Below are 23,195 nucleotides of genomic sequence, written 5' to 3'. Positions count from 1 at the left end.
CCGGTGCCAACTCAGGAGCGCAAGTCTTAAGCACGATGGGAGGAATTCCGTCAGGCCCACTCGACTTGTGGACGTCCAGAGAATACAGCACTTTACGTACTGATCTCTGGCGAAACTGGATTTCGGACATGAAGGTGTCACCGCACGGGATATTCGGCGGTGAGCTACCTTTATCCTCCAGAGTCGAGTTCGACGCAAAAAGAGAGCCTAGAAGATCGGCCTTCTCTTTTGCGGTGTGGGCCAACGAGTCATCCCCCCTGCGCAAAGATGGTAAAGATGGCTTACAAAAATTCCCCTGGACAGCCTTGGCGAGAGACCAGAACGCACGAGTTCCCGAAGGAAGTTTCACCAGTCTCTCGCCAGTGCTAGCCACGTGTTCCGACTTTGCCTTGGCAATAACTCTTTTGAAGGACCTGGAGGCGGAGTTGTACTTCTTTTTGAGCAGGCTGGTATTTACATCCCTAGCCGCTGACGCTTCAGCCCAGGCTCGGTAACAATCCTGCTTGTAGCGCGCTGCTAATTTGCAGGATCGACCATACCAAGGCCGAGAGCTGCCCCCAATAGGCACTACAGATGACGGAATAAATAGTTCCATCCCCTGAAGCACGACATCGGTGACAGAGTCGGCAACGGCATCGGGATCGTCCAGCTTGAAGCAAACTCGCTCCCATGGGTAGGATGCAAAAAAGGACCGCATCTCATCCCAGTCTGCTGACCTGTAGTACCACACTCGGCGGAGGCCATTTGGCTTGAGCCGTGGACGACGCGAGATAGGCACTGTTGTCCGGATCAGGCAGTGGTCCGACGACCCCAAGGGGGCGTCGACGGAAACCGAGTAGCTGTCTGGATGTGAGGTCAGCAGAAGGTCCAGCAGGGAAGGTGTATGATCTTCCACATCTGGTATTCGCGTTGGCGATGTAACCAGCTGCGTCAGATCATAGGACAAGGCAAAGTCATGGACAGATCTCCCCGCGTGATCGGTGGTTCGAGAGCCAAGCCATTCGGCATGGTGGGCATTAAAATCGCCAAGTACCACAATTCGGCGGATGGGATCTGCTCCAGGACGGAATCTGTAGCCGTTTGGACTTGCTCCATGAGTCGGTCTATTTCGGCATTACCGCTATGGGACCTATAGAGGCACGCGTAGACTCGCGGATGGTCGTCGCTATCTACGCGCAGCCACAAAATGGATAGGTCCCTACCTTCAAGAAGGCTGAGGCGACGAGAGCAGACATCATCTCTGACGTACACGCACACCCCGGCCCGAGGCAAAAAAGAATGTTCCAATTTGTATCCCGGGCAGGATAGATACGATGTGTCCGCCGGAGGAGATATCTGCGTCTCAGTAAGGAAAAGCAAGGCCGGTTTAGCCATCCGTAGGTGGTAATGGACGGCCTCCAAGTTAGAGTGGAGTCCCCTAATGTTACAGACGTCCACGGCGAACGTTTTAGGGGAAACCGCTGCGCGTTTCTTGCTTTTGCCCCGAACTCCAGCAACGAGCGGAATGGTGCCCCCCCCAGAATACGCAGGGCGGCCCGCGCGCTCACGCCCAAACTCCAAGCGGGAGTTCAGGCGTAAACGCGCGGAGGGGGATTCTCCAATACCAGTGGTATTGGTACCCCCCTGGGGTATGTACTCTTCCAATCCGACTGCCATGCTGAGTGAAGGGGGGGGGGATTAGGCCTCCGGAACCACACTCATCAGACGAAACGCGGAATTTCTTCCACTTCACGTCTGTCTTCTGTGTGGTCGTGGTATTGCACCGGTCGACCCGGCCAGTTCGTGCACCCAACAAATATTGTTGTTGCGGGATCTACCACTGTTAAATATTAGATATTGAGTTACTCTCTTCAAATGACGATGAACAGTTAACTGAGCGGGATTTTATTGAATCACAATTTTTTTCTCTTCTTTCCACGGCTAAAGAATTGATTGAATGTGTGAATTTAGAAAGGAGATCATTACATGACGAAAGTATGTCCAATCAATGTTCACATTCCATGAATTCTATAAAGTTACCCACTATCAATTTGCCAAAATTTGACGGGAACTATTTGAAATGGCTCGAGTTCAGGGACACTTTCGATTCCCTCGTTAATAAAAACGACTCGATTCCATTAATTAATAAATATCACTATCTCAGATCAAGCTTAGAAAATAGTGCCGCTGTCGTCATTAGATCAATTGAGTTTACCGCTGACAATTATGAAAAGGCATGGCAAATTTTATGTAACCGTTATAATAGTAAAAATATCTTAATAAATAACCACATTAAGTCGTTACTTAGTATTGAACCAATTGTAAAAGAATCGTTTAAAGCGTTGCGATATTTAATTGATCACTTATCTAAAAACTTGAGTTCTTTGCACACTCTAGGGCTTCCTACTGATCAGTGGGATGTCTTGTTGATATTCATAGTTTCAGCAAAGTTGGACTCCACCACTAGTATAAAATGGGAAGAATATAAAAATAGTCTATCGGATTTACCTTCGTTGGATCAATTTTACTAGTTCTTACTGTAAGATACGTCAATAAAACACTGCGGTCGGATGCCAACTGATTTATTACTTTTTCATAAGTACCTTCAATATACTACACATCTCTCTCCTAATTAATAACATTTTGATAATCTATGAACTAAATAAACTTACAATTTTTTTTTTTTTTTTTTAAATACATTTTAACAAGTTTAACTTACATCTACTATTTTCTTCCTCCACCAAGTGAAACTAATTATTCATCTTACATCATATAACTTACTTTATGTTGATATTAATTTTAATATTAATTATTACATTTTACTAATATCTAACAAAAAGCTTGTTTAATCAAACGAAAAGAAAACCAAAGGAAATGCGATAAATGTGACCAAGTGCTGTAACGATTTTTTTTTTTTTTTTTTACTTGACCTTACTCCATCCCTTTCCTTCGCCATTCGCGACGAAGCGCTCTTTTTGCCCTCTCATTTAATTCTCCGGATAACGTGCTCACCTGGTTGGAACTTCCGGGAACCGCCCAGGTGCTATCTTCAGCCTCCGCTGGCCCTACAGCCTCAGTGGTCGGCGCCGACGCAGTGCCTGTGTCACTGTCGGGCTGCGGCTGAGCCGTCGTGTACGCATCGTAATCAATATCGAAAGTATCACCTTCATAATTGTTATTTCTATTCCGCGGTCTCGTGTTGACGTACTCATCCATGTTACTATAATTATCCGATTCGTTTTCTATGTCCCATGAGAACCTATTGTTACTCCGAGGTAAAATTTGGTCCGTGTGCCTACGGTATACATCCCCATCATTATTCATAATTTTATACGACACCGGACCGGTTTGTTGTAAAATTTTCCCTTCGACCCACTTATGCTTATTAGTTGAATAATTTCTAGATAATATTTTATCCCCTACCTTAAAGTTTCTAGCGAGTCCCGAGGAGTTGAGTACTTGTTTGTCCTGCGCTTCCTCGACTATTTTTGCGGTGCTCGGGCGCATCACGTCTAGCCTGTTACGCAACCGATGTCCGAGGAGCGCCACCGCGGGCGCAACCCCTGTTGTTGCATGTTCACAATTTCTATACTGCATTAGAAACCGATATAAACTAGTATGGATGTCCCTACCTTCTATAACGGCTTTCTTAATAGTTTTTTTTACTATTTTAACACAGTTCTCGGCTGCACCGTTACCTTGCGGTCTATAGGGCGAAGAAGTTATGTGACGTATCATATTTCTATCACAAAATTCCCTAAATTCCGCGCTTTGAAACGGAGGCCCGTTATCCGTAACGAGCTTTTCCGGTACGCCGAACCTCGCAAATAAACTTCTAAGAAATTTTATGGTGTGATACGCCGATGTGCTACGTATTTCCTCCGCCTCGAGCCACTTACTATGGGCATCCACTAGGATAATATAATACTTGCCGTGCAGCTGCGCAAAGTCAGCGTGCAGTCGCTGCCAAGGCGCGGCGGGAAACTCCCAGGGATGGAGGACGGCGCGCGGGGGGGCGTCGCGTACGCTGCGACACGCCTCGCACTTGTTTCCTATCAACTCGATATCTTTATCGAGTGCCGGCCAATAAACATAATTCCTAGCGATGGACTTCATTTTTACAATGCCTAAATGACCATCGTGAATTTCTAACAGCACGCGTTTTTGTAATGTTTGCGGTATCACCAGACGATATTTATACAAAATACAGCCGTGATCAATATTCAAATCTGCACGTCTGACATAAAAAGCCTTTTCATCATCTGAACACTTTCCCGGCCAGCCAAACATAATATATCCAAAAATTCTACTTAACAATTTATCTTTAGTTGTTGCTAATGCTATTTCTTTAACTGGTAAAGTTTCATCAACGTACATTAAATAATGTTTATCCGGCGCACTCAATGCGCCGCCGCTGCCGTCTCCCTCTAGCGGCAAGCGCGACAACGCGTCCGCGTTGCCGTTGCACTTTGATTTTACAAAATCAATATTAAAATCGTACGCGGCTAGTTTGGCGGCCCAACGTTGTAGCCGACTCGCCGCAGTCTGTGGAATACAGCCTTTAGGTCCAAAAATATATACCAATGGTTTGTGATCAGTTTTTAACGTGAATTTCCTGCCGAATAAATATTGATGATGTTTTTGCACTCCGTACATAATAGCGAGCGCCTCTTTGTCTAATTGACTGTAATTCTTTTCGGCGTCGGAAAGCGTCCGGGAGGCGCAGCTTATAGGGCGCTCGGAACCGTCGGGGAAGGTGTGCGCGAGCACCGCCCCCACGCCGTACGCGCTGCTGTCCACCGACAGCACGACCGGAAGTTCCGCCTCGTAGTGACACAACACCTTGTCGCTAGCTAAAATGTTTTTTATTTTTCTGAATGCGATTTCACAATTTGTATTCCAACACCACGACTGATTTTTTTTTAACAAGGCATACAAGGGATGGAGTAATGTACTTAAATTAGGAACGAATTTGCCATAATAATTAACTAATCCTAAAAATGCCTTTAATTGAGTCACGTTCATCGGTTCCGGAGCCTTCACGATCGCATCAACCTTGGCCATGTCCGGATGTAAACCGTGCCTATCAATAATAAAGCCTAAATACGATACACTCTCTTGTAAAAAATTACATTTATTCAACTTAACAGTAAGACCCATGTTTGCCAACCTTTCTATTACCGCTCTCAGATTTTTTTTATGCGTCTCCCTATCTTTTCCTGTAACACAAATATCATCTAGGAACACTACAGTATTCGGTAAGCCCCTAAGGGTCTCCTCCATAATTTTTTGAAACATTTGTGGAATGCAATTTAAACCATAGGGAGTACGCTTAAATACATAAGTACCAACGTGTGTGGTGATGGCCGTGCACGCCTGCGAATCGGGGTGGAGAGGTACTTGCATATACGCGGTTGTCAGATCTATTTTTGAAAACTCCTGCCCACCGCTTAGGGCCGCAAACAGTTCCTCTATTCGCGGAAGCGGATATTGATCAATTTTTAATTTCGGATTTATTGTAGATTTGTAATCGCCGCATATGCGGATGTCCCCGGATGGTTTAATGATAGGTACTATAGGTGTACCATAATCAGAATGTTCAACTTGATAAATCGATCCCTCTTTTTCTAGACGATTTATTTCCCTCTCCACCGCGGTGCGCAATGCGAGCGGTACGGGCCGCGCGCGTAAGTAAACCGGTTTGTTATCAGTCAATTGCAAGCGAAACTGTTTTTTACATTCACCTAACTTATCTGTAAAGACGTTAGGATAATTATTTTTTAAATCTTCAATGAACCGATTTCGCTGCTCGTTAACATCAAGTGAAATATTATTAATACACAATCCATTTATATTAAATCTTTGAATCCAATTTCTACCTAACAAAGGACGACTACCATTCTTGATTACGTACAGTTGTAAATTATCTTGAAAATTATCATCAATCGACGCGTTTACTACAATATATCCAATCGTTTCTATACGCGACCCGGAATACGAACATAACTTAATCGAATCCTTAAGAATTTTATAGTTGGAAAAAAATCGCTTGTAACAATTCTCATTAATTGCCGAAATCTTACTTCCAGTGTCTAGTTCACATTTTAACATTACATCACCAACCTTAACGTCTATAAAGTAAGGCTTATCTCCGCAAGAAACCGCACAAATATTATACATTTCACAGTCGGAGTCCTCCTCCACAAAATTGTGTCGCGTGCCGGCTGTTCTACTATTCGACGCTTTGCACATTATTTTTAAATGCCCTTTTACATTACATTGGCCACACGTATATTGCTTAAAACGACACTTATCTGCACGATGTGGTTTACCACATCTCCAACACGGCGGTTGCGCCGCAGCCGGTCGCGCCGCCACGGCCGGCCCGCTGCGCAGCGCGTGCAACGGCTCGCCGCCCGCCTGTGAAACGCCGCCGCTTGCGCCCGCGCTGACCGCCGTCACCGCCGCCGCCACGTCGTCGCCGAGGTCCCTGGAGCGCACAGCACCGCTCACGCTGACGCGGCCGCTCACCCGCTCCACATGCTTCTCCGTGGCTTCCAAATTTAGAGCTAGCTCCACCGCCCGTTTATAGGTTAATTTCGCATCAAATAGCAATCGTGATTTAATCTCCGTGCTCCGCAAGCCCGTAACGAATTGCTCACATAAGTTTTCTTCTAAATTCTGGGCAAAATTGCATGACGAAGCTAAATGTTTTAACTGTTGCAAAAATTCGCCGATGCTTTCTTCTGCCTTTTGCCGTCGTTGTCGAAACATTTCCCTTTCGGCGTACACCGAACGTTGCGGTTCTACGTGACTTTTTACAATTTGCACTAACTGTTCGAAAGTTTTATCCTCCGGTCTATCAGGTGCACACAAGTCACACATCAAATTATATGTACGATCTCCTACTAACGTTACCAACGTGGCGACCCGATGCGTCTCCTTTATGTCATTTAGAAAAATAAATTGTTCTACACGTCGCACATATGTTGTCCATTGTCCACAAAACAAATCGAACGGTTCGATTTTACCAAATGGCATGTTAACACTTTTAACTAATTACTTCGCACGCGTACAATATAAAAAAAAATAACCCGCCTCGTCGCCAGTGTAAGATACGTCAATAAAACACTGCGGTCGGATGCCAACTGATTTATTACTTTTTCATAAGTACCTTCAATATACTACACTTACGTAATAGAGCAGATATCTTGGAAACAACACATTACAATAGATCCGATAAACAGGAACATAGTAATTTTATGCACTCTCAAAATAAAAGACAGGTGAAATCTTTTTTGGCTGCTTCGGATGCGAATACGGGAAAATATCAATGTGTAGTTTGTAGCCAGAACCATTTTTTTTATGAATGTCCGAAGTTCAAACAAATGAACTATGACGATAGAATGTGCGAAGTAAAACGTTTAAAATTGTGCAGTAAGTGCTTACGTAGTGGGCATAATAATTATCAGTGCCGTTTAAAGGGTTCTTGTAAAATATGTAAAGGTAAACACAATACTTTGGTTCATAAAGATAACATAAATACTTGTTCAGAACAAAATGCAAACAGTCAACAAAATGAATCGGTTACGTTATCGGCAACGACGATGACTCATACGTTGTTGTGTACGGCGCAGGTTGAAATCGTAAATGAGTTGAACAATAAAAAAGTTAAGGCGCGAGCGTTATTGGACACTGGTAGTCAATCGTCATTTCTAACCGAAACTATGAGAGAGAAATTAGGGTTCAGTAAGAATTCTAGTGAAACATTAAAGGTTTGCGGTCTTAATAATATTAAAACTAATATTTCAGGAAAGTGTGTAGTCCAGATTCAATCTTGTTCATCGACATTTAGTACTCCAGTCTCTTGTTTACTAGTGCCAACGATAACAGGTATTTTACCCAGCGTCGAAATAGACGTTAGCGAATTAGATATTCCGTGTGGTATACAACTAGCAGATCCAAGATTTTTCCAGCCTTCCACTATAGATATGCTGTTAGGGGCTGACGTATTTTGGAACATTATTGGTACAAATCAAATTAAGTTAGGGTCTAATAAACCTACTTTACAAGAATCACAATTAGGGTGGTTGATAGCCGGCCCACTCGGTATGAGTCAATCCAACTCTGAGGTCTATTGTTATTTCAATCAGTTTTCGTATATGGATAATTCCCTGAAGAAGTTTTGGGAGATTGAAGAACTACCTACAGAGACAAAAACATACTCTTTAGAGGAACAGTTTTGTGAAATTGATTTTATAGAAAACACGACCCGCTTATCCGACGGTCGGTTTTGTGTCCATATGCCCTTAAAGGAACCCGAAAGTAGTCTTGGTGATTCATATTTTATGGCTAAAAAACGTTTCTTAAATTTAGAATTAAAATTAAATAAAAATTCGAAACTTAAGGAGTCATACACTAGATTTATAGATGAATATAGGGAATTAGGTCATTTAAATGAAGTAGATCGGCCACGGTTTGGCAATTACCTACCGCATCACTGTGTACTTCGCGAGAACAGTGAAACGACGAAATTAAGAGTAGTGTTTGACGCCTCAGCCAAAACATCTTCGTGGAAGTCATTAAATGACATACAGGCTATAGGTCCAGTAGTGCAGTCTGATTTATTCTCAACTAGCTGTGCCCGCGACTTCGTCCGCGTGAAATACTATTTTGGGTAGCATTTTTTTTTGAGCTAATTATTTTATTTAACCAACGTGCTATGCTTTGATGTATGTAGAAGAAGATAGAAAGAGGTGTGCCCGGACCGCGCCAAATGTAGGTCCTGAGTCTCTGCCTACCCCTCTGGGTTACGGGTCGAGAATTATGTTGTTGTTGTTTTTTTTACTTAAACTTATAAAAAATGCCAAAAAATATTATATTAAACTTACAAAATATTCACATAAACATCTTCCCATACAAACTTTCATCCCCTATTCCGTTTTGTTACATTGCAACCTTGAGGGTAAAACTTTTACAAATTTCAAATGTCATATTTATTTATATCATAATAATAATAATAATAATAAGACATTTAATCCGTTCAAAGACATTACAACACTTATAATACAATTAAAACATTAAAAGAAAATAAAACCTAAAGATCACTAATATAATTAAAACTAAGGACACGAAAAGTAATGTACATTAAAAAAAAAAAAAACAATAAACAAGTTATAACTAAGCGTTGCAATGCAGAACAGATAGGGCCTTTGCTCAGCTGTATGTTTCTTTGCCATGGGGGCAGAAACACTGATATTCTGCAAAAGCCTTGAACTCCGCAGCACGTCAGTTACAGCAGGTGATAAAATAAGTGAAGTATAAATATTCCTTTACAATTTAAAGAGCAGTCTAATGTTTTTAGGATAAATTCCGAGACCAACCTATAATCATGATAGACTAGACTAAATATTGGTAAGGGTAACATCAAAACATATTAAACAAAACATTCACCAAAACCTTACATATTGCCTAACAAAATTTCATCCCCTATTGTTATTTAGCACTCTATATAGAATTAGCAACCTCAAAAATAAGTTTCAAGCTTCTAACTGTAAAAATGACGATACTTTCATACAAATTTCCACCCTAACTTTCAACCCCTTACAAACCCTTTTTCGCGTTGTAAAGTAGTCTTTATCCTTTCTCGGGCTCTAAACTAAATATTTGTAACGGTAACAGCAAAACATATTGAACAAAACATTCAACAAAATCTAAAATATTCCCAAACAAAATTTCATCCCTAATTGTTATTTAGCACCCTTAAGAGTAAACTTTTTTCAAATATTGAATATTAATTTCTTTATATCAAATTAGCAGCCTCAAAAATAAGTTGCAAGCTTCTAACTGTAAAAAAAGACGATACTTCCATACAATTTTCCACCCCCTCTTTCAACCCCTTACAATCCCCTTTTCGCGTTAAAATGTAGCCTACGTCTTTCCTCAGGCTCTAGACTAAATATTGGCAAGGATAACAGCAAAACATATTAAACAAAACATTCACCAAAACCGAGCATATTGCCAATCAAAATTTCATCCCCTATTGTTATTTAGCACCCTTGGGGGTAAATTTTTTACAAAAATTTAATTTCATATTTATTTATATAGAATTAGCAACCTCAAAAATAAGTTTCAAGCTTCCAACTGTAAAAATGACGATAATTCCATACAAACTTTCACCCCCACGTTCAACCCCTTGCAAACCCTTTTTCGCGTAAAAATGTGCCCTATGTCCTTCCTCAGGCTCTAGACTAAATATTGGTAAGGATTACAGCAAAGCATATTAAACAAAACATTCACAAAAACCGAATATATTGCCAAACAAAATTTCATCCCCTATTGTTATTTAGCACCCTTGGGGGTAAAATTTTTCCAAAAATTTAATTTCATATTTATCTATATCAAATTAGCCTTGAAAATAAGTTTCAATCTTCTACCTGTAAAAATGACGATAATTCCATACAAACTTTCACCCCCACTTTCAACCCCTTTTTCGCGTTAAAATGTAGCCTATGTCCATCCTCAGGCTCTAGACTATCTGTGTACAAAATTTCATTTAAATCGGTTCAGTAGTTTTTGCGTGAAAGCGAGACAGACAGACAGACAGACAGACAGACAGAGTTACTTTCGCATTTATAATATTAGTAAGGATTTTGTTGCGTTTTCGCGGTCACAAATTTGTTCTCTTAGGAGATATTGAGAAAATGTACCGACAAACGGCCTTGCATGAATCTCAACGTCACCTACAGTTAATTTTGTGGAGGGATGCATCTGTTAGTACGGAACCAAATAGTAGCGATAATTTAAAGATTCTACAATTAAATACAGTAACGTACGGGTTGGCCAGCGCTCCGTTTTTGAGCACCAGATGTTTATTGCAATTAGCTAAGGAGTGTAATGACGCCACTATCGCGAACATAATAAAAAATGATTTTTATATTGATGACCTGAATACAGGTGCGAATAGTGAAAGTAAATTACGACACATTTATATAAATGTCAAAGGAATTTTGGATTCAGCATATTTCCCTTTAAGAAAGATTCGTACTAACTGTTTGCAGGCGCTTGATTGTGATGATAGTGTATTCGACCCGGTAGATTTGACTAAAGAATCCAGCGTGATAGGTTTAAATTATTCTCCAAAACTAGACATTATTCAATTTCCCTCGAAGGTGGAATCGCCACCGCAAATTGTTACAAAGAAAATTGTAATAGCTACTATTTGTAAAACATTTGATCCGTTGGGATTAATCTGTGCATGCATTATTAAAACTAAAATATTTTTACAGCAATTATGGGTCATTAAATTAAATTGGGACGACCCCATACCACAAAACCTTTTAGATACGTGGTTAAAATTTATTTCTAATTTGCACTACATTTCTAATATTAAAATTAGCAGAAATGTTCTTTGCGATAACCCCATGTCAATAGAATTGCATTGTTTCGTGGATGCGTCACAGAAAGCATATGCCGCATGTGTATACTTACGGTCAATTAACGACGAAAATAAGGTTACTGTTAGACTTTTATGCGCAAAGGCACGAGTTGCACCCCTAAAACCTATTACTATACCAAAATTGGAATTACTCGGTACTTTGCTGGGAGCTAGATTATGTGATAAAATTATACAGTCATTACGATTTAACATAACTTATAAAATTATTTGGACAGATTCGACAGTTGTCTTAGGATGGTTAAGGACTGCGGCGGCGAAGGCCCTCGCACAGATAGGGAAGGTGGCCATTGGATGGTGCATGGCCACCGTCACCGCGGTGAGGGCCCGGCCGCTACGCTGCTTCAAATGTATGCAGCTGGGCCACACCCGGGCCCTATGCCCATCGGAGGCAGAGGATGGTCGCCTCTGCTTCCGATGCGGCCAGGAGGGCCATAAGAGGGCTGCGTGCGAGGCGCCTGTCAACTGCGCCGTGTGCAATAGGACAGGCTGCCCGCACGCACATATAATGGGGGGAGCAAAATGCACCCCCCCCACTGTGAGGGGGAAGGCCCGCATCATCGGCCCTCCCCCTGCGCCACAAGCGCAATCGCCGCCCAGGCTGCAGCCGCAGCCTGAAGAGGAACGCATGCAGGTGTCATAATGCCCAGACACCTGCATGCAGAGTTCCTACAGACGAACGCCAACCACTCCGCCCGCGCACAGGACCTGCTCATGCAGGCCCTGGCGGAGTGGAGAATTGCCGTTGCTGTCGTGGCCGAGCCCTACCACATCCCCTCCCAACCACACTGGGTCGGGGACACGGAGGGCTCGGTCGGAATGGTGGTGCCGCCAACGGGCCTGCAACACCTCTCTCTCAGGGAGAGGGGCGCGGGTTACGTAGCGGCAAACTGGGGAGAAGTAGTGCTCATCGGAGTCTACTTCTCCCCGAACAGGAGCCTCTCACAGTTCGAGAGGTTCCTGGATGGCCTGGAGCTGGTTGTGCGGAGGGCATTGCCAGCCCAGGTCATTGTGATGGGGGACCTCAATGCTAAGTGCGCGGCTTGGGGATCCCCCATCACCGACGTCAAGGGGGCGCATCTTCGGGATTGGGCTCTTACTATCGGCCTGGTCCCGGAGAACCGGGGCAGCGCCTTCACATGCGTGCGCGCGCGGGGTGGCTCGGTCGTTGACGTGACGTTCGCCACCCCCAATATCGGCGCGCACATCTCGTGTTGGCGCGTCCTGGAGGATGTGGAGACCCTGTCAGATCACTTGTACATCAGGTTTAGGGTCTCCACAGCGCCCCCTGGGCGTCAAACTCGCACGGCGGGCGGCAGAGGCGTCTTCCCTAGGTGGCAGCTGTCACGTCTCGACGGAGACCTGGCAGAGGAGGCTGCAATCGTATCCGCGTGGGCCTCCGACCCCCCTCAATCCTTGGGGGTCGGAGAAAGGGCTGCCAGGTTCCGTCGGGACTTGACGACTATTTGCGACGCAGCAATGCCTAGGGCTCGACGCCTCGTGCCCCGAGAGGGGGTATACTGGTGGTCGCGGGACCTCGCGGCCCTGCGTGCCACCAGCAACGCCGCTCGCCGTGCTCTCTCGCCCGGCTCCCGGTGCCGACGTCTTCGGCACCGGGAGCCGGGCGAGCTGGAGCGCCTCCAGGCCGAAATGCGTTCGGCCAAGAAGGCGCTCCAAGCCGCCATAGGGGCCGCCAAGGACGCTGCATACTCGGAGTTCTTGGCGGCCCTGGACGCGGACCCGTGGGGGCGCCCGTACCGAATGGTACGGGCCAAATTCAAAACGGCGCCCCCCACGGAGACCATGGAGCCGGCCGTCCTCAGCGCGGTGGTAGAGGGGCTATTCCCAGACAGCCCCCCATTTGAGCCACCGCGCATGACGCAGCAGAGGGCCAACGACGAGGACGACGCCGCCCCTAATCCTCCTCTGATAACAGAGGACGAAATGCTAGGGGCGGCCCGCCGGCTCCAAGGCCCGCGGAAGGCCCCGGGACCGGATGGGGTTCCGGGGAAGGTTCTCCCCATCGCGTTAAAGCACCTCGGGGACCGCCTCCGCTGCCTCTTCGACGACTGTCTGGCAGCGGGGCACTTCCCTGAGGTGTGGAAGGAGGGGCGGCTGGTCCTTATAAGGAAAGAAGGCCGCCCCGCGGACTCTCCGTCGGGATACCGCCCGCTGGTGATGCTGGATGAGGCCGGGAAGCTGTTGGAGCGAGTTATAGCTGCCCGGATCATCCAGCATCTAGCGAGGGATGGGCCGCAGCTTTCGGTGAACCAATTCGGGTTCCGGTCAGGACGATCCACCTTGGACGCCCTGGCCGCCCTGAAGAAGTTCACCGACGAAGCGGCCCAAAAGGGGCAGGGAGCCATGGCGGTGTCACTGGACATCGCCAATGCCTTCGGCTCCCTCCCCTTTGCGGTAATAGAGGAGGCGCTCCGGTATCACGGAGTGCCCCTCTACCTGCGGAGAGTCGTGGGACACTACCTGCAAGGGCGGGTAGTGTCCTATATGGGGAGAACCGGTCGAGAGGAGAGGCGGATGGCCACCGGTGTTCCACAGGGGTCCGTGCTAGGGCCCCTCCTGTGGAACATCGGATATGACTGGGCCATCCGCGGAGAGGTGCTGTCTCGGATGGCGGTCATCTGCTATGCAGATGACACGCTGGTTGCCGTCCGGGACACCACGTGGAGTAGATTGGTGAGAAGGGCTGAGGCCGGAGCCACATTATTGACCCGGAGGATCGAGGCACTAGGCCTCCGAGTGGCCCTCAGCAAAACCGAGGCCCTCTGTTTTAAAGGGCCTCGGTGGAGGGTTCCTGCGGGGGCCACCCTCCGGGTCAACGGAGAGGAAGTCGGGGTCAAGGCCCGGATAAAATATTTGGGTCTTGTCCTCGACGGGGGTTGGCGCTTCGGTGACCACTTCCGAGCGCTGACCCCCCGGCTTGTGGGCGCGGCCTCAGCCCTGGCGAGGCTCCTCCCTAACCTCAGCGGTCCGGGTGTACATGCGAGGATGCTGTACACCACGGTCGTCAAAAGTATGGCCCTGTACGGTGCACCGATATGGGCTCGCGCCCTCAATGCACCGAACAGGGCCCTCCTCCGCAGGCCGCAACGCATTGTTGCGGCGCGTGCGTGCCGGGCCTACCGAACGGTAGGCCACGCGGCGGCCTGCGTTTTGGCCGGCACCCCTCCGTGGGAAATCGAGGCGGGAGTGCTGGCTGAAGCCTACTGGGCGCGGGCCACACAAAGAGCCCGGGGCGAAGCCCCGGCCCCAGAGGAGATCTCCCGCGCCCGGGAGGCGAGGAGAATGACGACCGTGGAGCTGTGGGCGAGAGGCCTAGCGCACGCCAAATACGGCGTGCGCACTATAGAGGCCATACGCCCACTGCTCCCGGAATGGTGTGGGAGGAGCCACGGCTCCCTCACCTTCCGACTGACACAGGTGCTGTCCGGACATGGTTGTTTTGGACGGTACCTGTGTCGGATCGGAAGGGAGGAGAGGATGCGCTGCCACGGGTGCGGCGCCGACGAGGACACGGCGCAGCACACACTCGAAGTGTGCTGCGCCTGGAGAGAAGAGCGCCGCACCCTAGTGGCGGCGATTGGCGGCGACCTCTCACTTCCCGGCGTTGTACGCGCCATGTTGGGAAGTGAGAGGTCTTGGAACGCGGTCTCCTCCTTCTGCGAAACAGTCATGTCGCAGAAGGAGGAGAGGGAGCGGGAGCGCGAAGGGGATCCCCTAGCGCCCCCGCTCCGGCAGAGAAGAGTGGGGAGAAGGAGGCGGCAATTCGCTGCTGCCCTTCTCCCCACGACTTAAACTTTGAGGGCCGTAGAGGCCAAACGCAGGCGGGGTCACGGAAGTAAGCTAACGCGTTCCCGTGGCCCCGCCGTAACGCGTGAGAGGGCAGTCTGGTTTTAGTGGGTATTCCGGTCGCCTTCTGCGGCCGGCGAGTCCCACACTCCCCTACGCCATTGCACAGCCCGGCGTAGGGGGTGCGTAAATGCATTTCCAGACTATAAAAAAAAAAAAAAAAAATAAAAAAAATAAAAAAAAAAAAAAGATGGTTAAGGACTGATGCAAGAAATCTAAAAATGTTTGTTTGCAATAGGGTTAATGAAATTAACGAGCTAACAAGTGGTTTTGAACACAGACATGTACCTACGAATATGAACCCAGCTGACTTGGCCTCAAGAGGGGTCGAACCCCGAGACCTTTTGCCTTCGTCTTTGTGGTGGGAAGGTCCTTCTTTCCTAAAGAAGGAACGTTTTGAATGGCCACAGAATTCTTTTGTGGTTCAAAACTTACCTGAGTTAAAGGTACATTCGTTGATAACTGCAGTAGACAATTCTGATAACAGTAGTTTATTTATAGATTTCAAAAGGTACTCCAGTTTCAATAAATTAACCAGAACATTTGCGTTTGTGTTACGTTTTGTTAACAATTGTAAGAAAAACAAACATAAATATTCAGGTCCTATAAGCTCAGATGAAATAAATGATTCAGTGATGCTACTTATAAAAAAATGCCAATTACAATCGTTTTCATTTGAAATTGGGTTACTCAAGCAAGAAAAGCAATTACCACAAAAAAATAAATTGCTGCAGTTGACTCCATTTATAGATTCAAACGATATAGTTCGTGTGGGTGGTCGTTTAGGAAACTCAAATTATAATTTCGATAAGAAACATCCTATAATATTAGATTCAAAACATCATTTTACCAAGTTATTAATGATTAATGAACATATACGTTTGTTCCACGCAGGTCAGCAGCTGCTGTTAGCGTCAGTGCGTGATAAGTACTGGCCTATTGGCGGAAGATGTTTCGCGCGGCAAGTAGTTAGACAATGTATTGTTTGCGTTCGCCTAAGAGCGAATACAATGCAGCCAATAATGGGTCATTTACCTGAAGCACGTACGAATGTTTGTTTTCCCTTCTACTCGTGTGGAGTTGACTTTGCTGGACCTTTCATGATTAGTAACCGGAAAGGTCGTGGTAGCCGTATCACTAAATGTTATTTATGTCTATTTGTTTGCCTCAGTACAAAGGCAATACATTTAGAACTTGTGAGTGAACTAAGTACTCAAGCTTTTATTTTATGCCTAAGGCGTTTCATATCACGTAGAGGTAAATGTCATGAGATTTTTTGCGACAACGGCAGGAATTTTGTGGGTGCAAAAAATGAACTAGGTAGGTTGCTTAGATCCAGCCGTCAGTCTGTTAGTGATTATGCTACTTCTGAAGGAATTAAGTTTGTATTTAGTCCCGCATATTCCCCCCACTTCGGTGGTATCTTATCCTCGAATAAACAACAAATTATGGGGTCAACTTATTAACAAACAAACTGAAACATTTTAACACTTTTTTAAATATAATTTAAACATGTTTTTGTACCAAAACTTTAACTTTTTCAAATACAATGAATTTACAATTTTGATTTGCTCAACACAGGTTTAGGTCTGGGGGGGAGAAACACAGTTTTGTTGTAGGATCTAGAGGCAGGGTTTGATGTGGCATTGAGAGGAGAGAAAGCAGAAGTTTGGTGTGAAACTGAAGTGGGTGTTGCAGCAATATCTGCATAAAGGGGCCTAACTTGGGGAAATCTTTTAGATGCCTCTAAATAAGATATATTTTCTTCTGACATAAGCATCTTGATAGACTTCTGCCTGGAGTGCTCAGGGCATTTAGAATCAGTGGCCATATGTCTGCCACCATGGCAAAGAAAACAGGATGAAGAAGAATCTGAAATTGAACAGCTTTCCCCTGAATGGGGCTGAGCGCATCGGAAGCATCGAGGCTTTGACCTACATTGTTTGGCAATATGACCGAACCTGCAGCAGTTGCGGCATTGAATAGTGGGAAGATGATATAATGAAACTGGAAGGGAAGCATTAAAACAGAAAATCTTATCAGGGAGGCGTTGGCCAGTAAAAGTTAAAACAACTGTAGTAGAGGGGACCCATGTTACAGAATCCTCTCTCCTTGATTTGAAATTGAGCCTTCTAGCTCTAATTACTTCACCAAAATTGGGAGGGGTGCATATTCCAGATAAAAGCTCTTCTAGTGTCCACTCTGTGGGTATATTTCGTACAACGCCTAAGCGGAAGATGTGGAAGCGGGGTATATGACCAACCAAATTGCTATTCTCGAGAACGGGATTTTTCAGGAAAGCATTAGCACTTTGTGGTTTATTAAAAGTAACCGATATTTTATTTCTGCCAGTTTCCTTTATACCACCTTCAGCAATATCAGGTACATTATGTTTATGTAAGAGCTGTGCTACTCTTAAAGTTTTTAAAGAGGAACCAGATGAAGGGTCTGTTTCTTTACGGGAGACAAACACTGTGTACGGGCCCTTGTCACTCTCACTATATTGTATGTCAGCATCATTTTCGAAACCGGGTTTTGTAAAAACAGACTGGATCGAACCAGAAGGGGATGTTGTTTTTTTAGAGTCTGCTCTTGTATCTACTGCTGGTCTTTTTAATGCCTGCTTTTGTTGAACTGCCTGATCAGCCCCCTTATCGGGGGCATCCATAGCACTCATCTTTACCTTAAACTTAAATCTAACTACATACACTTACCTTAAAAAAAATACCCCCCAAACCAACACAAACACGACAACACAAATATTACAGTCTCAATAAGAAATAATCAGCAATATAAAAGAAACGAAACAAGTTTATAACCTAACTTCAACCAAGCGTCAACGCTGCCAAAAGTCAAGAGCACACAACAAAGTCAAAAACAATATAAATTCAAGTGTCAATGTCATGTTAACTCCATATGTCAAAAATTTAAATCTAAATTTTTTTTTTTCAGAGCTATGATAGGTGGGTGTTTTTCAGAAAAAATGACCCTGTGACGATCAGGAAAAATAATTTTGGTTGTACATGAAATTGTTCATATTGTCCCTGGTATGAAACAATACATTATTAACTAGCTAAATATGCTATTTAAATTAATATAAAACCATAAATATAAGAAATATTCAAGTTTTTCTCTCAGCATATGATACAAAGTATTCCTGTGCGTCACAAAATATAATGAATCAGATATAAAACGACCAGGCATTGAAAGAAAATCAACGTATATTACCTTATAGATATACTTAAAATCTTTCCATAAACATCAATAATTTAGCATATTTCTATGCATTAATAAACAATCAGGGAAATAGTTTCATGTTCGTCACTTCTTTGACAAATGGCACTTGAAATGTTGTCTTTACTAATGATACGTGTAACAAATTTAAAAATTGAGCAAATTGAGGAATTTTTGGCTATAATAAAATACTGATAATTACTAAATAAACACTATAAAATGAAAAATAGATATTTAAAAAACCATTTTTGTACTATTCAGAATATGGGACAGTGACTATTACGACAAGTGCGTTACGAATAGGAATAATTTGAGCAGTGTCCACACCACCGCGTTTAAAAACACAATCACAAAGAAGTTAACGCTTTATTAACTTAAAATTATTAATAAAAAGTTTTAACTGCATCAAAACTTTTTTATTACACATAAAAGTATTAAAAGACATAGAATTGTCAATTTGAGATAACATATAACTTATATTATTCAGGTGATTATTTTAAATTTTTACTTACGAGATAATTATCACAATTACTTTAATCAATAGATGCAATAAACCTCTCTTTCTCTATTTCGCGATTCTTTCTTTCATGCAGAAGTTTTTCGCGGTAATATCGTTTGCGACTAGTTTCTAACATCCTATGTAATTTCTGTATTTTAATTGAAATAAAACTAAAAAATTTAATTAATAATTAAATTAAAATTTTAAAATATTTCACGGTATACTAAGCTTTACAGTTCAAGTTCGTCACGATTTTGTTCCGATAGTATGTCACGTGACGCACAGGACGTTTACATCCCACGAAAGTTTTAAAATTAAAAATAACTAATATTTTGTTAAATTAACTTGTTTTTAGCTTTATTAATCTAATAAAGGTTAGTTTATGTTTTATAAGCAATATGATAAAGTAAAGAATACGAGTTTATTTACCTTCTAAATACTGTCACTATCCAGAAAACTTTTTCTGGACGCCGAAGACACCAACACTTTTGTCACAGTTTTTGATCCAACTGACGTTAAAAACAACAATGGCGGTATCAAAAACGATCACAATTTTGCCAGGAAGGAAGAAAATACACAAATTAGTAGATTTAGTCTTATGTAAAATATCAAATTCACCGTGACGAAACGGGATTTTCCGGTACTAAGGTTTTCGTAGGACAGTATTAAAATAGTTATATTTTTAAAATAACCATAAGTTTATCACATATAAACTTGAAAAGACAATTTAAGACATACAGAGACTATGTTCAAACACTTAAACATACTCAAAGACCAATATTCTACAAATGAGATGTATTTGAAGTCTCCGAGAGTACTGTGGGACACACGAAATCTTCATCTCCTATTTTGCTTTTTTTTTAATATAACAATAAATATCCGCTTTTTATGACCCTTTATAATTTAATTCTATTTTAAAACATTTACCTAGGTCATATGAAATTTCACTTTTACATGTCCTATATAAGAAAGTAAAAATAAAAATGGTTAAAGTTGTGGGACAGTCCGATTTTGCTAGGGTCATTTTTTGTGAAAAACACCCAGGTACAGATACATAGGTAAAGAAGTGTGTAGCTTGGTTGCACTCTATAATGAAACTACCATGTTCAGTGTTTTAAAAGGAAGTTAGTTTATTATAGATTAAAAAAGCACAGATAATAAAGAATGACAATCATAATGTCACCAGTAGGTGTCGCTACTATCGATTATTTAGATATAATTCAACACTCCCCCTATATCTAATAATCAATGTTTTAACAAACAAAAAAAAAAAAAAGTTACACAGCTACTACACCCAATAAGTCCATAAAGGAATAATGTTTCTTTGTACATAAACTTTTAGTGAGTATATCAGCCATAGACCTTTATAATAGGGACGCGACACATTGTTCTATACGTAGAATTACTTATACATATAGCATCCATTTTGAAGGAACATACATAAACATATATCTATCTCGTTCTTCCTCAGCACTATAACTCGCAGGAAAACAAGATAACAGTATTTCAGTGCGGACTTAAAGTGAAACATGAAAATACGCAAATACCTAATGAGGCCGAAAAATCCGCCATGTTTAGCGCACCAAATGTCGTTTTTAGAGCCGTACTTGTGTTGTCGAAAAGTCGTGATATAAATCAAAATAACCAATCATCAATATTTTGCTTGTGATTTAAAATAATTGAAGCCTTGAAAATAAATGAATTGATAAATAATTACGTCGCAAATATGCATAAGGACGCAATGACGTTTGTAATTATATAAATGTTCTGAAGGTGCTTTTTTATCACGCGGTCCCTTGATATGTTTAAATTTTGAATCACTCTCACTTATGATATACTAGCTGTCGCTCGCGACTATTAGTTGACTATGTGTTCTTCCAGACTATGCTCTACATCTATGCCAAATTTCATCAAGATCCGTTGAGCCATTCCGGAGATACCTTCAAACAAACATTTATTCATCCGTCCGTCCAAACATTCGCATTTATAATATTAGTAAGATAACAATATATTTACTTCCGATTAAAGTATACATTCTACAAATAATTAATACTCAATAATATTTAAAATAAAATGAGCCAAGAACGTTTATCGATAAAACCTAATAACCTTAAAATCTTCTGAGCAGCACTAAAACCGCCATGTTTAGTGGCCTGATGACGTCACAGTGGCACGCATTTTTTGTTGACGTTTCATTTCCATAGGTTTCATACTTCAGTGATATCAGCTGGCATTTCAGTGCTTGGCAAATAATATAATTTTACAATATTATTAGAAACACATTCTCTAGTAAAATGATATTTCACATCTATATGTTTAGATTTCTTGTGGAAAACTGGGTTTATTGACAACTTTTGAGCACTCTGATTAGCATTAAATAATTTTAAAGTATACATTTTATTTGTTATCTCAAACTGTAAATTTCTTAAATATATTGCTTCTTTGCAAGCTTCGGATATACTCATATATTCTGCTTCACAACTTGAAAGAGCAACTGTTTTTTGTTTTTTACATTCCCAAGATATTATACCATTAGATAATAAGAAACAATAACCAGTATATGATCGTCTATCCAATACATTATTTGCCCAATCAGCATCAACAAAACCTTTAATTTCAGAGTTTCCATTTTTATAATACTTAATACCAAAAGATTTAGTCCTTTTTAAATATTTTAAAACTCTCTTGGCATAATGCCAGTGCTCATCTGAACAACAATTATTAAATTGACTTAAATAATTTACTGAAAAAGTTATGTCCGGTCTAGTTAAAACTGATAAGTACATTAAGCTACCTATTAGCCTTTGATAAGGTACTTGATTATTAACATTTTGACTTGTACTTACATTCAACCTAGTCTCCATTGGAGTATCAAAAGTTTTACAGTCAGTCATATGAAACCTTTGCAGCAAAGTATCTATGTATATAATTTTCTTGACTTAAAGTGACAGATCCTTCAAGTTTATCAAAAGTAACATTAATTCCTAAACATTGTTTTACTTGCCCTAGATCTTTAATTTGAAATTTACTTGACAATACTTCCTTAAGATGTTTACTTTCACATTTGTCATTAGAAAAGATAAAAAAATCATCATCATAGACTGTTACAATAGTTTTTAAATTCCCAACACTTTTAACATACATACAAGGTTCTAATTTGGATTTAACATAACCAATTTCAAGTAAACAACAATCTACCTTTTTATTCCAGGCCCTTGAAGCTTGCTTCAAACCATAAATGGCGTTTTTTAATTTCAAAACTTTATCTGAGCTATCAGAGGAACTAATATAACAATCTGGTTTTTGCATGTATAAGGTTTCCTGTAGATCACCATTAAGAAAAGCCGTTTTGACATCTAAATGAGTTATTTCAAGACCTAATTGTACTGATAGTGAAAACAATAGTCTCAAGGTTGTGTGTCTAACCACAGGAGAAAAAGTTTCTTTATAGTCTACTCCTTGTTTTTGAGAAAAACCTTTGGCTACCAATCTTGCACGATATCTTATATTGTTTTCACTACTACTAGTACTATCATACTTTTTTCGCAATACCCATTTGCATTGAATTACATTACAATCTTTGGGCACTTCAGTAAGTTCCCATGCATTATTATCATCAAAACTTTGTAATTCATCCCGCACTGCCTCTAACCATTGTTCTTTCTCTGGACCTTTAAGCGCCTCTTGGATTGAGAGTTCACAATTATCATCAATCTCACTATCACTACCTACACAAACATTAGAAATACCATACCTATCTGGCTGCCTCCTTTGTCTCTGGGAACCACGTTTAATGTCATCATTCACAACACTTTCTACACTACTTACAGAAGAATCTTCATCTGGAAGAAAAGTTTCATCAATATCATGATAACTCTCACTCCTTGAATCGTCTGAGGAGTACTGTCTCGAATCTTCAGTAGAATCAGTTGTTGATGGTGCAGTTTCCTCAATCTGAATTGCGCTGTCTGCCAGTTTTGGTTTTTCTATTATAATTACATCACGACTTGTTGTAATATTCTTTGTGTATGGATTGTAGATTCTGTATCCTTTCACATCCTCAGAATATCCAACTAGAATACCCTTCTCGGCTTTCTTATCCCATTTCAATCGTTTCTCTTTTGGGATATGTTTCATTACAACACTGCCAAAAACTCTCAA

The 23,195-nt window shown here is 42.2% G+C and overlaps 1 protein-coding gene across 1 annotated transcript; it reads right to left on the bottom strand.

The window, feature by feature from the left end:
- Positions 1-2,910: 2,910 nt before the first annotated feature.
- LOC123723072 (uncharacterized protein K02A2.6-like) lies at positions 2,911-7,020 on the bottom strand. The gene is made up of 5 exons (XM_045685618.1): positions 7,011-7,020; positions 6,312-6,548; positions 5,328-5,732; positions 4,935-5,078; positions 2,911-4,832 (listed from the first exon to the last, which is right to left on the bottom strand). The coding sequence occupies exons 1-5, from the start codon at positions 7,018-7,020 to the stop codon at positions 2,911-2,913; spliced, it is 2,718 nt and encodes a 905-aa protein (XP_045541574.1).
- Between the last annotated feature and the right edge of the window lie 16,175 nt (positions 7,021-23,195).

Source organism: Papilio machaon, chromosome W (assembly GCF_912999745.1).
Source record: "Papilio machaon chromosome W, ilPapMach1.1, whole genome shotgun sequence".
Taxonomy (NCBI): Eukaryota; Metazoa; Arthropoda; class Insecta; order Lepidoptera; family Papilionidae; genus Papilio; species Papilio machaon.
This window is presented reverse-complemented; position numbering and strand designations above follow the sequence as displayed.

What these genes read in the sequence shown, in the direction of transcription:
- LOC123723072 (XM_045685618.1), bottom strand. An exon ending in ACCGCCGTGTTGGAGATGTG is followed by an intron (nt 5,733 to 6,311) that starts GTAAACCACATC and finishes ACGTCTTTACAG; the next exon opens with ATAAGTTAGGTGAATGTAAA. An exon ending in CAAATTCGTTCCTAATTTAA is followed by an intron (nt 4,833 to 4,934) that starts GTACATTACTCC and finishes AAAACATTTTAG; the next exon opens with CTAGCGACAAGGTGTTGTGT.